Raw genomic sequence first — 15,962 nt, forward strand, 5'->3', positions numbered from 1 at the left:
CAACAAAGATATATGCACCACAATGTTCATAGCGGCTCTATTTATAATAGCCAGAAGCTGGAAGGATCCCAGATGTCCTTCAGAAGACAAATGGATACAAAAATTGTGGTACATATACACAATGGAATACTACTCAGCCACCAGAAACAATGACTTAACCAAATTCTTAAGAAAATGGCTGCATCTAGAGAAGATCATCCTGAGTGAGATAACCCAGTCACAAAAGAACAGTCATAATATGCAGTCACTGATAGTGGGATGCTAACCCCAGAGGCTTGCACTCCCCCAGAAACAACTCACAGACTGTATGAAGTCCAAGAAATAAAGAAAACAAAAAATATACATATATTCACAAAACAAGAAGACTTTGACTATTTCCATGTTGCGTTTTGTTTTACATGTACTTTACGCTTATTGTAACTAGTAGGTTTTCAATGCATACTGTCAAGCCCTTGAAAAAAAATCAAGTACTGACTAAAAAATATATTCACATGGTTTTATGTAAAATTTATTTTAATGTCTGAAAAAACATTACTGACAAAAATGTATAATTTTAAGCAAAAAATGTTTAAAATCTGTACATTTATCTTTGTTTTGCAAAATAAAGTCGTAAAAAAAAATTTAAAAAAAAAAAACTTCATAAGCCTTTCTTTCTCTTTATTTTATAAAATAATTTGAATGGTGTTGGTGTTAGGCTTTTTTTTTTTAATATTAAAAATTCTACAGTGAATCCATGTGAACCTTGGAAGTTTATCTGTTTAAATTATTAATTTTATCCTGTTTTAATTTTGGTAGGCAATATACATCTATAATTTCTCCTATATTTTTATGTCATATAATTTGGTGTCATATTTGTTTTGTAGTATGTCTTTATGATCTTCTAAATTTTATTTATATTTGTTTAGTATCTCGCCTTTCATCTCTAACTTTATTAATTCAGACATTCACTCCTTTACATTAGCATGAGTAGGATTTCATTACTCTTGCTTATCTTTTTAAAGGGCCAGCTCTTAGTTTCATTGATTCTTTGAATTCTTGTGTTAACATTATTCACTAATTTCTACTCTGATCTTAATCATTTCTCACACCTACTTGCTTGGAGTTTGTGCTGTTCTTCTTTTTCCAAGATTTTAAGGATATAAACTCTTTGGGATTTTTCAAAAATGTTATGGGTATTTCAGGCTATAAATTTTCTTCTCAGGATTGCTTTTGTGGTGCCCCATAGATTTCCAGGAACTGTGCGTTGATTTCTTTTCTTCCTTTTCTTTTTCACACTTGGGATTTTTCTTTAATTTTTTTAAGCACACAATGTATACACGTTCCTTCCCCTTTAAGTTAGTATAACAATCTTCCATAATAAACTATTTAAAGAGAAACTTGGGTCAAAAATGGAATGAGAGCAAAATCAAAACAAAACGAAATGAAAGAAAAAGCAAAACAAACCACTGTGGTCTCTAAACCCCACACTTCACCCACGACATCCACACGAACACACACTAGTTGCTTCAGTGTGACAGTGTTTCCTTGGACCAGCGATCCTTACCACCATGCGAACTGCAGAGTGTTCTCAGTCCCGTTCCTCACGCTGATGGCAGAGGCTCACTCGGCTTCACATTATCCGGAGGCCCTCGATGGAAGACTCTAAGGTCTTGAAATCCCAAATTGTCATGGCTCCATCAATGCCAGTAATGCAAAACTTGCGGCGGCAGTCTTGCTTGTCCACTTCATAAATAGACAATTGAGTGAGGCTGTTCTGATGCCGTGTTTCCAAGGCTGTGTTGCGGTCCTCAGCAGTGGCCCTTGTGTCCATGTTACGGCAGCGTTCCATAGCAAACATGTTGGATGCTCCATTTTGGGACGACTAGTTTGGACACAAAGGTCAAACAGCCACGGTCATCGTAGTTAAAGAGCCGGCAGCCATGACACTGTTCTCTGAGACAAATGACACACTGAGCAGCGGCAGGAACCCCGTTCTCAGAGTTGAAACCTGCACACTTTTGAGGCATCAGCAACAGACATGGCCGACCCAGGACAGGCGGCTCCCACTGGCAGAGAAGCTGACCCATGCACCAAACTCAGACATCAGCTGACCAAAGGGCATCTTGCTACCCCAGGATGTGCTGGCTAGCTTCTCCGCCACCTCTTTGATGTAGGCAGAAAACGCTCTGCATCTGAAACACAAAGCATTGTTGGGATGCCAGTCCAAGCTGAGAACTGTGGAGCGAAGGCTTCTTAATGCTTGCTCACCCACTACTCATTTCCAGACTCAAAGTAACAAAGGTAAGCCGGGCTCCGCTCCCCACAGAAAACTTGTTCTCAAGTGGGGACCACTTCACAAAAGTGGTTGCACAGTTAATCCTCAGGATCACCAGGGTGGGCTTCCAGATGCCATCTTTCTGACTCCAGACATGGGCGTTGCGGTCTGCCCCACAGGTGACAGTGACAGTATGGTCGCTCTTAGGAGCCCAGTCAATACCTGTGATGTGTCCGTTGTGTTCCTTCAGCGCGTGAGCTTTCGTCCACTGACTCCATTCTTCTTGTAGATATGGACTTCATGATTACTAGGGCCCAGGGCGATCTGGGCACAATCCCTGTTCCAGGCATGGCAGATGATTGGCTCTAGTAGAAACTGAGGCAGAGACATGATTCCTAAGTGTTTTCACAGGCCAGAAAGCTGGGGTCGGGAGGTCGGGAGATCTGGAGTGGACGATTCGCGGACTCTGGTCAGTCGACGCGAACGGACTCAGGCGAGGACAGAGAGGGGAGGTCTAGAGGGAGCAGCTGGTGATCCTGCGCATCGATTTCTGTTCAGTTCTGGGAACTTTTTTCCCCTTAGGGTCTTCAGTGATTTATTTGTCATTCAGTAGTTTGTGATTTAACCCCATGACTTTGTATATAATCTGTGCTGTTTCTTGCTACTGGTGTATAGCTTTATTCCACTGTGGTCAGATAAAATAAAGGGTATTATTTCAATACTACTGTATTTGTTGAGGTTTGCTTTGAACCCTAACATGTAAACTATTTTGGACACATTTCCAAGAGTTGTTGTGAAGAATATGTATTTGTTGGTGTTTAGGTGAAAAGTTCTGCAGATGTCTGTTAAGTCCTTTTGGTTTTGGTTGATATTTTAGTTTAAATCTCAAGATGAGTCTTTGGGCTAATGACTTGAATGCCCAGGGAATCAGGATCAAGAGTGTAGCTGATGCTGACATGGACTTTCTCACCCCTTATCTTTCGGGGGTCCAGGGAATACATGGGGACCAGAGGAACTGTACCAATATAACCTGTAGGTGAGGCTAGACAGGGGAAGGTCTTGGCAGGGGTTGGAGAATTCACATGCAGAGTGAGTTTCTAGGCAACTGCAGGTTGGGTGAGCCAGGCCCAGATCTCAACAGGAACAGAAGAACCCACTCCATATTCAGTGGCATATCATGAAATCTCATGATGTAGAGAGCCTCACTATTCATGTTTCTGTGAGAATTCTAATCTTCTGACCTCCTACCATTATCATCCATGTAGCTCTGTTCAAAAATTCTAATACTCCCCTACCCAACATCTGCAAACTCTTCCAGGTCTAACACACATCTTAATCTATGATCCTCCTCTGACTTCTTTCTAGACATGCTACTCAGAGACATAGCATGCCATGATATGCTTCAAAATAGGATGACAGCAAAGTAAAAATAAATACTCTCTGGGAAGAATTGAAACTATTTGTTTTCCTTCTGGAAAAGGGTGGAGGTTGAGGCAGAGACGCACTATGTTGCCCTCCTGCCTCTGTCTTCCGAGGGCCAGGATTAAAGGAGTGCACCACAGTGTCCAACCTAACAGTATTTTTTCAATCATTAAAAATCGGTGAGTTTCCCCTTCTGTGTTATCATGTATATTGATGGCATCCTTGTTCAGGTTTCATTTAAACAGCCATGTTGAGACTTTATGAATATAGCTTCTCTGACTTATCTAGGAGAGAAAAAAAATCTCACAGCAAATTTTCTGTTTCTCTTGCTCTTACAATCTTTCCACCAATGTAAGAGAGGAGTTCCATGGAGTCCCAGCTCTTAGGGAAGAGCCCCAAATTGGTTAATGTGTGTGTGTGTGTGTGTGTGTGTGTGTGTGTGTGTGTGTGTGTATACAATAATTAAAGAAATAGAAGCCATGTATTTGAGAAAAAAGAAGTAGGCAAGTGGGGTACATAGGACTGGAGTAGAGGGAAGAAAAGAAACAATACAAATTATGTAATTATATTTTTATTTTAAAATGGTTTTTGTTTCTTTTTATGTCTATTTATTTTTTAATTATCTTTAATCATTTTTAAAATCCAGTCATTATCCCTCTCCCTGTCTACCCTCTAACAGTTCCTCATCCCATACCTCCTCCCCCTTGTCTCCAAGAGGATGTCCCCACGCCCCACCCCACCAACCCTTCCCACTCTTGGGCCCTCATCTCTCACGGGTTAGGTGCATCTTCTCTCAGTGTGGCCAGGCCAGTCAAACCTCTGCTGTATGTGTGTAGAGGGTATCGTACAAGCTAGTGTATGCTGCTTGGTTGGTGGCTCAGTGTCTGAGAGATCTCAGGGGTCCGGGTTAGTTAAGACTTCTGGGGTCACCCTCCTCCTCAACTTCTTCCAGCCTTTCCCTAATTCAACCACAGGGATCCCCGACTTCAGTCCATTGGTTGGGTTTAAGTATCTGCAGCTTTAGGGAGGAGTGTCTCTCAGAGGACAGCCATGCTAGCCTCTGTTGTAAGCACACCATAGCATCAATAATAGTGTCAGACCTTGAAGCTGCCCCCTGAGATGGATCCCAAGTTGGGCCAGTCACTGCTGAACCTCCTTTCCCTCAGTCTCTTCTCATTTTTGTCCCTGCAGTTCTTTTAGATAGTAATAATTCTGAGTCAGAGTTTTTGACTGTGGGATGGAGACCCATCCCTCCATTTGGTGCCCTGTCTTTCTACCAGAGGTGGACTCTACAAGGTCCCTCTCCCCACTGTTGGGCATTTCATCTAAGGTCCCTCCCTCTGAGTCCTGAGAGTCTCTCACCTCCTAAATCTCTGGTACATTTTAGAGGGTTCCCCAACCTCCCACCCCATAAGGTTGCATATTTCCATGGTTATCCATGAGCAGATTAAATTATTATGTTTAGGAGACTCTGTGTGTGTGTGTGTGTGTGTGTATGTGTGTGTGTGTGTGTATGTGTGTATGTGTGTGATCTAGTCCTCTATATGTTACCAACATGCATTACAACATTTACTATTTTGTGACAACAGTTTGTTGATGTTGTTGAAGGTTGTGAGAACCACCGTGAAGGAAGAGCTGGAGGCAGCACAGACTAAACCCTCCCCACTGGACCTGTTCCGTACGCCGAACCTCCGCAGGCGGATTTGTCTCCTATCCTCTGTGAGGTAGACTTCACACTGAGCCTCTTAAAATGGTGTAGTAATGGCTTATGCTTTTAATCAAACACCCGGGAAACAAAGGCTGGAATTTGAGGATTTGGAGCCAGCCTGATCTACGTATAGAGTCTGAGACCAGCCAAGGCTATATATATATATATATATATATATATATATATATATATATATATATATATATATATATATATATATATATATTGAGTCCCTATCTCAGAAAACACTATAGCCATTCATTTTCTCTTTAACAATTTTTGAGATAACTGATGAGGACTTTCTATAGCCTGGGGGACCCAAAGGGTTTAGACTATAACAGCAGAGCAAAGTGTGCTGTGGTGAGTTTATCCAGACACTCCGAAGGCTCATTACCAGAAACTGTTGATTAGAACTCCAGTCTTAGGAAAACTTGGAATCTAAGCTTCCTCATTTGTCTGTTTCCATCTCAAAGGCAATAAAACTTCAGACATCAACTATATAAGTATATGCATATCAATGGATATATATGGCTATAAAGTTATAACTTTCATTAAGATCAAGATATAGGGTGGGTGAGGAAGCACCCTCTTAGAAGCAGGGAAAGGGATGGAATGGGGGTTTCTGGAGGGGAAAATAGGATGGGGATAAAACATTTGAAATGTAAATAAATAAAATAGTCAATAAATTTTAAAAAGATAAAGATAAAAAACACAAAATAAAAACTTCAAAACCCTGAATGGACCCAGCTTGTATCTCAAGAATTCCCTAACCACATATGTCAGAATGTCTTCATAAAACCCTAAACAGTTGTTAATAAAATAAGTGAAATTTTGTAATAAAGAATGAGAAAGGTAGTGTGTAAAATATACACATTTGCAGTTTTTAGACAGTACTATTTGTAATTATGTTAAGAACTGTGTAATCTTGACTCTCAGAGAACCCCATGCTTTTAGCATTTAGTATGATGGTAGGATGTGAACTGAATACACATCTATCATGTCAATGTAGATTACTAATTTTGAATAGATCAACATGTTAGTCCTTATAAATTTGGTACTTCAAATAAATAAAGCAATTTTTAAACTTTGAAAGAATTAGCAGTGATGATGCATTCTTTCTCATAGAATATTTTTGTTATTGCAAAATTATCTCCCACATGTTTTCCAGCAAACAGATGCCTCAATATTTTAACTAAAATGAGCTGCCTAAGCTAACCACATAATTGTGTGTGGGGCAACTATTCCAAGCCTTATGATATGACTTTCTTCTTTGTTCCCTGCAGATTTGTATCGTTGCTATCTTTAATAGGCCTACTTATCAACCTCCAATACCTGAGCAGTAATGTGTTCCTACTGCAGTGTCTCTATGGTGTGGTGTGCATCCCAGCCAACTTTCTTGGAAATTTTTCATTGAACTACATGGGCCGCAGAATAACCCAGTTAATTTTTATGTCTGTGATGGGAATCTGCATTCTGGCTATGGCATTTTTGCCTCAAGGTGAGAAAATAACACAGGATGAGCAAAGAAAATGCATCCATCCTTTTTCTCAAAATTTTTAAGATCCTATCTGTAAGAAATCAGGGGAAAGATATCCTATGGATTTCTGTAAGCACTCTAGGCATTTAGAACACATTGTTCCATTAGGATATTAAGATAGCCATCAAATTCCCAGTAAATTTTTGTTCAGACATTTGTCTTAAATGCATGCAAGAAGTACCTGGGAATTAACAGTTATTTTCAAATGTTTTTAGGTTAACAATGGATCAGTTATTGATTAATTATAAATGTTCATAGCAATTATATAGGTTAAGGCCTTATGATTATGACCAAGACACACGGTTACTTCCTCTGTTCCATAGGGTCCCATTACTTTAGCTTCAGTGACAGTTTATCTGCTCATGACTCTCACATTATATCACCATGAGTCCAACCCTAGATTGGAGAGTTGCCTCAATAAACCTCCCTTGTATTGAAGCTCAGAAGGAGGGCAAAAAAAGTGGGAATGGACTAAGTCACAGCAGTGTTAGAATTGACTCCATTGAGTCAAATGAATTGTGTCAGGAAAAAGTATCCAGGTGGTCACCAAGCTTTGTGCGTTCTCATAAAATTCCAAAGTAGCAGTGGTGACTTTTCGATGTCAGCTGTGATCAGTTTTCTGCCTTACCTCAAGAAACACTCCAATGTGTAAAGCTTTTATGAGCCTTTTTTAAAAATAGATTATTTTATGTGTATGAGTATTTTGCCTACATGTATGGGCATGTAGCACGTGTGCCTAGTGTCCACAGAGGCCAGAAGAGGGCATCAGGTCCGTGGAAACTGGAGTAAGGTGGTTGTGACATAGTGTCTGGGCGCTGGGACTTATGAGGCTTTCTTGTTTAAGTAGACATTGACACAATGAATGGTTTTCCAGCTGACAGTTTTCCAAGCAGCAGCCCTTCTCCTTGTCCTTAGACATGATTCCAAATAGTTAGCTCCCATCTGTCACCGCTGTTGACCTTCTGTCCTTCCACTGTAATACTGCACATAGATTTAAATGCTGCATCCATCTGAATGAGCTGATGGTTCTCTGTAATCTGCCCAGTGACAGCCTCACATTCTAAGTGAAGGATTTCTGAGACCCTAGGGTGAAAAAGGTGGAAATGGTCTTCCGAATTCCCCAAGCTCTCCACATGAGCAAATATCAGAGATACAATGTCCAATTATTTTCAGAAGCTTTTCTTCATCATAAACCAATCTATACAAATAGGTCCCTTTCTCATCTTGTAGTCTTAGGTAATTCCTACCTCTCTGCAGTCTCCCTTCCCTGTAAGTTAGATCTAAATGGACTCCCAATGAAATTCTATTCCATTTGGGGTTGGAGAACTGCACATTTCTACACTCAAATTTATCTATCTGTCTCACTCACATCTCACCGGTCTTCCTCTCTCCAGAAATGCAGGTCCTGCGTACACTTTTGGCAACAATAGGAGGAGCAACTTCTTCTGCCTGTACGGCAAGTACTCTTGTACATGCAAATGAACTAATCCCCACCATAGTCAGGTATGACTCAAGGTCAGAGCAGACTTTTCTCATCTCATTCACTTTTCCTGAAAGGACAAGAGCAAAACTGCTGAGTAGTTAATCATTTGTGCTGCTAACAGGAATAGCCTCAATGTCCTGAAAAGTTAACTTTTGCCAGATAGGTTTAAGACCAATGTACCACTAATCAGCTCTCCTATACAATCTGGAGGCATCTAGAAGGTAGATGCCTAAAGAAGTATAGCCTTTTAAATTTTTTATTTTGTGTTGGTCTTTTCCTCTGTACATTTTTAATTTTTTATAGTTTCATGCAGGTGTGATGCCATTCACCTTCCTTCTCTTATCTTTGTCCACTCTTGCTAACTTCCTGCTTCCAGACTGATCTACCTTCCATCCTCATGTCTGAGGCTGCTACTGCTGCTGCTGCTACTGTGAGCCTTTAAACTACCATAGAAAACTTAGGTTTCACTGTCACATACTCAGATACTATCTTTTTTTTAACTTTATTTTAAAAAAGAAAGATAAATGTACAGATTTTAAGCATTTTTGCATAAAACTATACAAATACATTTTTAAGGTTGTAATTAAGTATTTGTGGGTACATTTACATACACATGTGGATATATGTAACAATATAGGAAAAGAGGTTAATAATTTGAGGGAATAGGAAACTGGGAGGGGCTGTAGGAAGGAAAGGGGGATGTGATACAGTTCTATTTTAATTAAAATATATTCTTTTTTTTCTTGATCTTCACATAGTCTATGGGTTGTTTCTGGGGTGTTCAGAACTTTCTGGGGTTAGTATCCCATTATCAGTGACTGCATATTATGTCTGTTCTTTTGTGACTGGGTTATCTCACTCAGGATGATATTCTATAGATGCATCCATTTTCTTGAGAATTTTGTTAGGCCATTGTTTCTGATAGCTGAGTAGTACTCCATTGTGTAAATGTACCACAATTTTGTATCTATTCATCTACTGAAGGACATCTGGGTTCTTTCCAGCTTCTGGCTATTATAAATAGACCTGCAGTGAACATTGTGGTGCATGTATCTTTGTTGTATGTTGGAGCATCTCTGGGGTAAATGCCCAGAAGTGAAATAACTGGGTCTTCAGGTAGTACTATGTCCATTTTTCTAAGGAACCACCAGACTGATTTCCAGAGTGGTTGTATCAGTTTACAACCCCACCAGCAGTGGAGAAGTGTTCCTCTTTCACCACATCCTCGCCAGCATCTATTATCATCTGAGTTTTGGACCTTGGCCAATCTTACTGGTGTGAGGTGGAATCTCAGGGTTGTTTTCATTTGCATTTCCCTGATGGCTAAGGATGTTGAGCACTTCCTTAGATGTTCTCAGCCATTCAATATTCCTCAATTGGAAAATTTTTGTTTAAGTCTGTACCCCATTTTTAATAGGGTTGTTTGATTCTCTGGTATCTCGTTTTTTGAGTTCTTTGTATACCTTGGATATTAGCCCTCTATCTTATGTGGGGTTGGTAAATATCTTTTCCCACTCTGTTGGCTGCCATTTTGTTATCATGATAGTGTCTTTAGCCTTACAGAAACTTTGCAATCTCATTAAGTCCCATTTGTCAATCTTTGACCTTAGAGCATGAGCCATTGGTATTCTGTTTAGGAAATTTTCTCCTGTGCCTATGAGTTCTAAGGTTTTTCCTACTTTCTCATCTAATAGTTTCAGTGTACCTGGTTTTATGTGGAGATCTTTGACCCACTTGCAATTGAGCTTTGTACAAAGAGATAAGAAAGGGTCTATTTTCATTCTTCTGCATGCTGAGTGCCAGTTGTACCAATACCATTTGTTGAATAAACTGTCCTTTTTCCATTGAATGTTTACAGCTCCTTTGTCAAAAATCAGGTGACCATATACATGAGGGCTCATTTCTGGATCTTCTATTCTATTCCATTGATCCACGAGCCTATTTCTGTACCAGTACCATGCATTTTTCAGCACAATTGCCTTGTAATATAGCTTGAGGTCAGGGATAGTGATTCCCACAGATGTTTTCTTGTTGTTGAGGATGGATTTCGCTATTCTAGGTCTTTTGTTATTCCAAATAAAATTGCACATTGCTCTTTCAAACTCAGTGAAGAACTGGGTTGGAATTTTGATGGGGATTACACTGAATCTGTAGATTGCTTTTGGTAAGATGGCCAATTTTAAAATGTTGATCCTTCCAATCCATGAGCATGGGAGATCTTTCCATTTTCTGAGATCTTCCTCGATTTCCTTCTTTAGAGGTTTGAAGTTCTTGTCATACAGGTCCTTCACTTGCTCACTTAGAGTCAACCAAGGTATTTCATAGTTCTTCTGACTATTGTGAAGGGTATCTTTTACTTAATTTCTTTCTCCACATGTTTATCCTTTGAATATAGGAAGGCTACTGATTTGTTTGAGTTAATTTTATATTTGGCCACTTTGCTGAACTTGTTTATCAGCTGTAGGAGTTCTCTGGTGGGATTTGTGGGGTCGCTTAAGTACACTATCATGTCATCTGCAAATAAGAAATGTTTTTATTTCTTCCTTTTCAATTTGTATCCCTTTAGTTTTCTTTTGCTGTCTAATTGCTCCAGCCATAACTTCCAATACTATGTTGAATAGGTAGGGGGAGAGTAGGCAGCCTTGTCGAGCCCCTGATTTTAATGGGATTGCTTCAAGTTTCCCACCATTAAGTTTGATGTTAGTGTTGGTTTGCTGTATATTGCTTTTATTATGTTTAGGTATGGGCCTTGGATTCCTGTTCTTTCCAAGACTTTTAACATGAAGGGGTGTTGAATTTTGTCAAATGCTATCTCAGCATCTAGTGAGATGACCATGTGTTTTTTTTCTTTGAGTTTATTTATATAGTGGATTACATTGATTGATTTCCGTATGTTAAACCATCCCTGCATGCCAGGGATGAAGCCTACTTGATCATGGTGAATGATTGTTTTGATCATTTCTTGGATTCAGTTTGCAAGGATTTTGTTGAGTATTTTTGCATCAATGTTCATAAGTGAGATTGGTCTAAAGTTCTTTTTCCTTGTAGGGTCTTTTGTGTGGTTTAGGAATGAGGGTTATTGTAGCCTCAAAAAAATGAGTTAGGTAGTTTTCCATCTGATTCTATTTTGTGGAATAGTTTGGAGAGTATTGGTATTATGTTGTCAATAAATGTCTGATAAAATTCTACACTAAACCCATCTGGACCTGGGCTTTTTTTGGTTTTGAGGCTTTTGATGAGTGCTTCGATTTATTTAGGTGTTATAGGATTATTTAGATGGTTTTCCTGGTCCTAATTTAACTTTAGTACATTGTATCTGTCTAGGAATTCATCCATTCCCTCCAGATTTTCCAGCTTTGTTGAGTATAGGCTTTTGTAGTATGATCTGATGATTTCTTGAATTTCCTCAGTTTCAGTTGTTATTTCTCCACTTTCCTTTCTGATTTTGTTAATTTGTATACTCTCTCTTTGCCCTCTAGTTAGTCTGGCTAAGGGTTTATCAATCTTGTTGATTTTCTCAAAGAACCATCTCTTGGTTTTGTTGATTCTTTCAATGGTTCTTTTTTTTTCTATTTGGTGGATTTCTGCCCTAAGTTTGATTATTTCTTGCTGTCTACTCCTCTTGCGTGTATCTGCTTCCTTTTGTTCTAGAGCTTTCAGCTGTGCTGCCAAGTTGCTGATGTATGCTCTCTCCAGTTTCTGTTTGGAAGCACTCAGAGCTATGAGTTTTCCTCTCAGTACTGCTTTCATTGCATTCCATAGGTTTGGGTATGTTGTAATTTCATTTTCATTGAATTCTAGAAAATCCTTGATTTCTTTCTTTATTTCTTCTTTTACCCTGCTATCGTTTAACAGAGCATTGTTTAGTTTCCATGTGTATGTGGGCTTTTTGTTGTCTTTCTTGTTGTTAAAGACCAGCCTTAGACCATGGTGATCTGAGAGGATGCATGGGAGTATTTCAATCTTTTTATATCTATTGAGGCTCGTTTTGTGACCAATTATGTGGTCAATTTTTGAGAAGGTGCCATGAGGTGCTGAGAAGGTGTATTCTTTTTTATTTTATTTTATTTTTTTTAGGATGATATGTTCTGTAGATATATATTAATTTTAGTTGGTTTATAACCTCTGCTTGTTTTACAATGTCCTTGTTCAGTTTTTGTTTCCATGATCTGTCCATTGGTGAGAGTGGGCTATTGAGGTCTCCCACTATTATTGTGTGGAGTGAAATGTATTTTTTGAGCTTTAGTAGGGTTTCTTTAATGAATATCGGTGGTTTTGTGTTTGGATCACATATGTTAAGTATGGAGAGTTCCTCCTGACAAATTTCCCCTGTAATGAGTAAAAAGTGTCCCTCCTTATCTTTTTTGATAACTTTTGGTTGAAAATCTACTTTCTTCGATATTAGAATGGCCACTCCAGCTTGCTTCTTGTGGCCATTTGCTTGGAAGGTTTTTTCCCAACCTTTTATTCTGAGATAGTGTCTGTCTTTGTCTCTGAGACAAGTTTATGTATGCAACAAATTGCCCCGTTTTGTTATGTATCCAGTCTGATAGCCTATATCATTTTATTGGGGAATTGAGTCCATTTATGTTAACAGATATCAAGGAATAGTGGTTGCTGTTTCCTGCTATATTTGCTTTTGGAGGTTGACTTGTGCCTGTATGTCTTTCTTCTTTTGGTTTTCTTGCTTAGGAGTTTTCTTGTTTTTGCTAGGATGTAGTTCCCCTCATTGTAATCGGTTTTCCATCTATAATTCTTTGTAGTGTTGGGTTTGTTGTCAGATATTGTGTAAATTAATTTTGTCTTGGAATATCTTAGTCTCTCCATCTATGGTGATTGATAGTTTTGCTGGGTATAGCAGCTTTGGCTGGCACCTGTGCTCTCTTAGGGTCTGCATGATGTCTGTTCAGGCTCTTCTAGCTTTCATAGTCTCTGTTGAGAAATCGGGTGTGATTCTGATTGGACTGCCTTTATATGTTACATGTCCTTTTTCCCTTATTGCTTTTAATATTTTTTCTTTATGTTGGGCACTTGGCGTTTTGACTATTATGTGTTGGGAGGAGTTTCTTTTCTGATCCAATCTATTTGGAGTTCTGTAGGCTTGTTTTATGCTCATGGTCATCTCATTCTTAAGGGTAAGAAAGTTTTCTTCTACAATTTTGTTGAAGATATTTACTGTGCCTCTTAGTTGATATTATTCATCCTCTTCTATTCCTATTATCCTTAGGTTTGGTCTTCTCATTGTGTCCATTTATCTCCTGGACATTTTGGGTTAGGAGCTTTTTGGTTTTTGCATCTTCTCTGGTGTTTTGTCTATGTTTTCAATGTTATCTTTGGCCCCCTAGATTCTCTCTTCCATCTCTTGTGGTCTATTGGAAATTCTTGCATCTGTTACTCCTTATTTCTTTTTTAGGTGTTCTACCTCTAGGGTTATCTCTTTTAGTGTTGTTTTCTTTATTGTGTTAATTTCCGTTTTAAATTCCTTCTTCCATTCCTTCATCTCTTTGGTTCTGTTTTCCTCTAGTTCTTTGAGTTCTTTGAGTGTTTTTCTTGTTTCCTCTTTAAAAGCTTCTAATTCTTTATGCTTTTCCTCCTGTTCTTGTTTAAGGATTTCTATCATTGTCTTGAGGTATGATTTTAGGTCTGTGTCTTCTTTTTCTGGTGTGTTTGGCATTCCGCTGTTTGCTGTGATGGGAGAGCTAGGTACTGGTGTTGCCAGGTTGTCTTGGTTTCCTCTTCTCATCTTGTTGTCAGTCTTGTGTCCCTGGATCACTGCTGACTCACCGCTGGTTCACTGCTGTTCCAGACCTGTGTCCCTGGATCACCACTGGCTCACTGCTGTTCCTGGTGGCGGGTGGTCTGAGTGCGGTTACTCACTCTGTGTTGTCTGGCTGGGAATAGCCCGATCAGGGTTACTGGTTCCCTGGAGCAAGCTGAAGAGGGGAGGGGAAGCAGGCTACTGCATGCTGGATCACTGCTGGCTCACTGCTGATCCTCCAGATACTATCTTTTTATCTAACTTCTCCATCCCTCCATCTCTACATATATTCTCAGTCCACCTCTCAATACCCCCTTTTCCTTTCATATCACATATATACTACAAATCCCTCCCACTACTTAAGACCTTCTCTTCTCCTCTCACAATTACTTTTTCTAGTTTCATAATCTATACTCATGGCCCCCACACACAGGTATGCATACATGAACACTAAAGTGTAATGTACAAATATGATAGGAAACATATAGAACTTGTCCTCCATACCATATTTTATTGTAAGCAATAAACAATAATACTCTGTCCTTGACAAAAATATAACACCAAGTAAAACAGAAATTTGAAAGGTAAAAATAAGTCACCAGGCTTCTTAAGTTCAATTACACAGCTAATTAATGTGAGATATAAAATTACAAATTTATGCATGTAAACTTGCCAGATTGCTTCTGATTAATTCTTTTTGCTACAAGGGCAACTGCTTTAGGAGTCACTGGAATTGCTGGTAGTACTGGGGCAGCCCTGTCTCCTCTGTTTATGATCCTCATGACATACTCTGCCTCCTTGCCCTGGATCATCTACGGGGCTCTTCCCTTCCTTGGTGGCCTCTTTGCCCTTCTTCTTCCTGAGACCAAGAATCAGCCTCTGCCTGACTCCATCCAAGATGTAGAAAATAAGTGAGTAAAACCTCTGCCCTCCCCCTAGAGGACTTTGTGCCAATGATCTGTGTTGAGGAAGGTGAATGAGAATTCAGGGTCACATTCTCACTGACAGGCTGACAATCAGGCTTTTAGACATATGATCATTGGTGCTGGCATAGGGACCTTTGAACATCCCTTTCTGGATGGGTTTCATAGGTGTCTGGAAACTTTAAATCATAAGGGCCAGCTCTGAACATGTGGTGCTAGAAGACTTAATGATAAATACACATTTGTGTGTCCTTTGTTTTACTCTGACTATTGTGAAACACGTCCTGACAAGGTTGTGTGCCTTCTATCTATTTTGCCACATTGTTCACAAGATGTATTCCAACCTTTTGTGAAGAACCATGGATTTCCCAAAACTGATTGGTAAAGAGTAAGCTTGCTCTTAGGAATGCAGGAATATTTCTCTTCTGTGTCCTTTCCCATTTTGTTTTTATTTATCATGTTTGCTGTATTTGTTCCAGGAGGAAAAGCTCACCAGAGGCAAAGAAAGATGCAGTTACCAAAGTGACACCATTTTAAAGAATTCAAACTAACCTCTGATCAAGGAGAAAAATTAAAAAGTACATATTATTCAGGATATGGTGGTCCAGAGTTACACCTAGATGTCAGCAAAATTTTTCCGTGTGTATAAATAATGAGTTAAATTAAAATTATACCAGTTTGCCATGTATAAAATAACTGTAATAAAGAAATTTTAAGAAAATCACAATATATTGAAAAAATACTGACCCAAAATTTCTATAATCAGTGACACTGGTCAAGTTTCAGTATAGAATGCATATTTGTGATGTATGGCAGTTCAATGGAATCAAAACCTTCCTTCTAAGTCTTAGAGCAGGGAGTGGGAGGATGGCTTCAT

General features: G+C 39.1%; 1 protein-coding gene and 1 pseudogene across 2 annotated transcripts in view; one reads left to right on the plus strand and one right to left on the minus strand.

Moving 5' to 3' along the window:
• LOC308417588 (solute carrier family 22 member 19) overlaps positions 1-15,622 on the plus strand; it is a gene marked incomplete at both ends in the record, with an annotated part of 66,592 nt that extends 50,970 nt beyond the window's left edge. Inside the window, 5 exons of the mRNA XM_080912954.1 lie at positions 5,285-5,400; positions 6,668-6,882; positions 8,316-8,424; positions 14,870-15,073; positions 15,565-15,622. Coding sequence (XP_080769080.1) covers positions 5,285-5,400; positions 6,668-6,882; positions 8,316-8,424; positions 14,870-15,073; positions 15,565-15,622 — 702 coding nt within the window. The remainder of the gene's footprint in view (positions 1-5,284; positions 5,401-6,667; positions 6,883-8,315; positions 8,425-14,869; positions 15,074-15,564) is intronic.
• LOC308416571 (actin-related protein 2/3 complex subunit 1A-like) lies at positions 1,610-2,644 on the minus strand (annotated as a pseudogene). Its single transcript has one exon. The product of its transcript is annotated as an actin-related protein 2/3 complex subunit 1A-like (transcript).
• Positions 15,623-15,962: the final 340 nt, after the last annotated feature.

This window comes from Micromys minutus (genome assembly GCF_963924665.1).
Source record: "Micromys minutus genome assembly, chromosome: 2".
Lineage (NCBI taxonomy): Eukaryota > Metazoa > Chordata > Mammalia > Rodentia > Muridae > Micromys > Micromys minutus.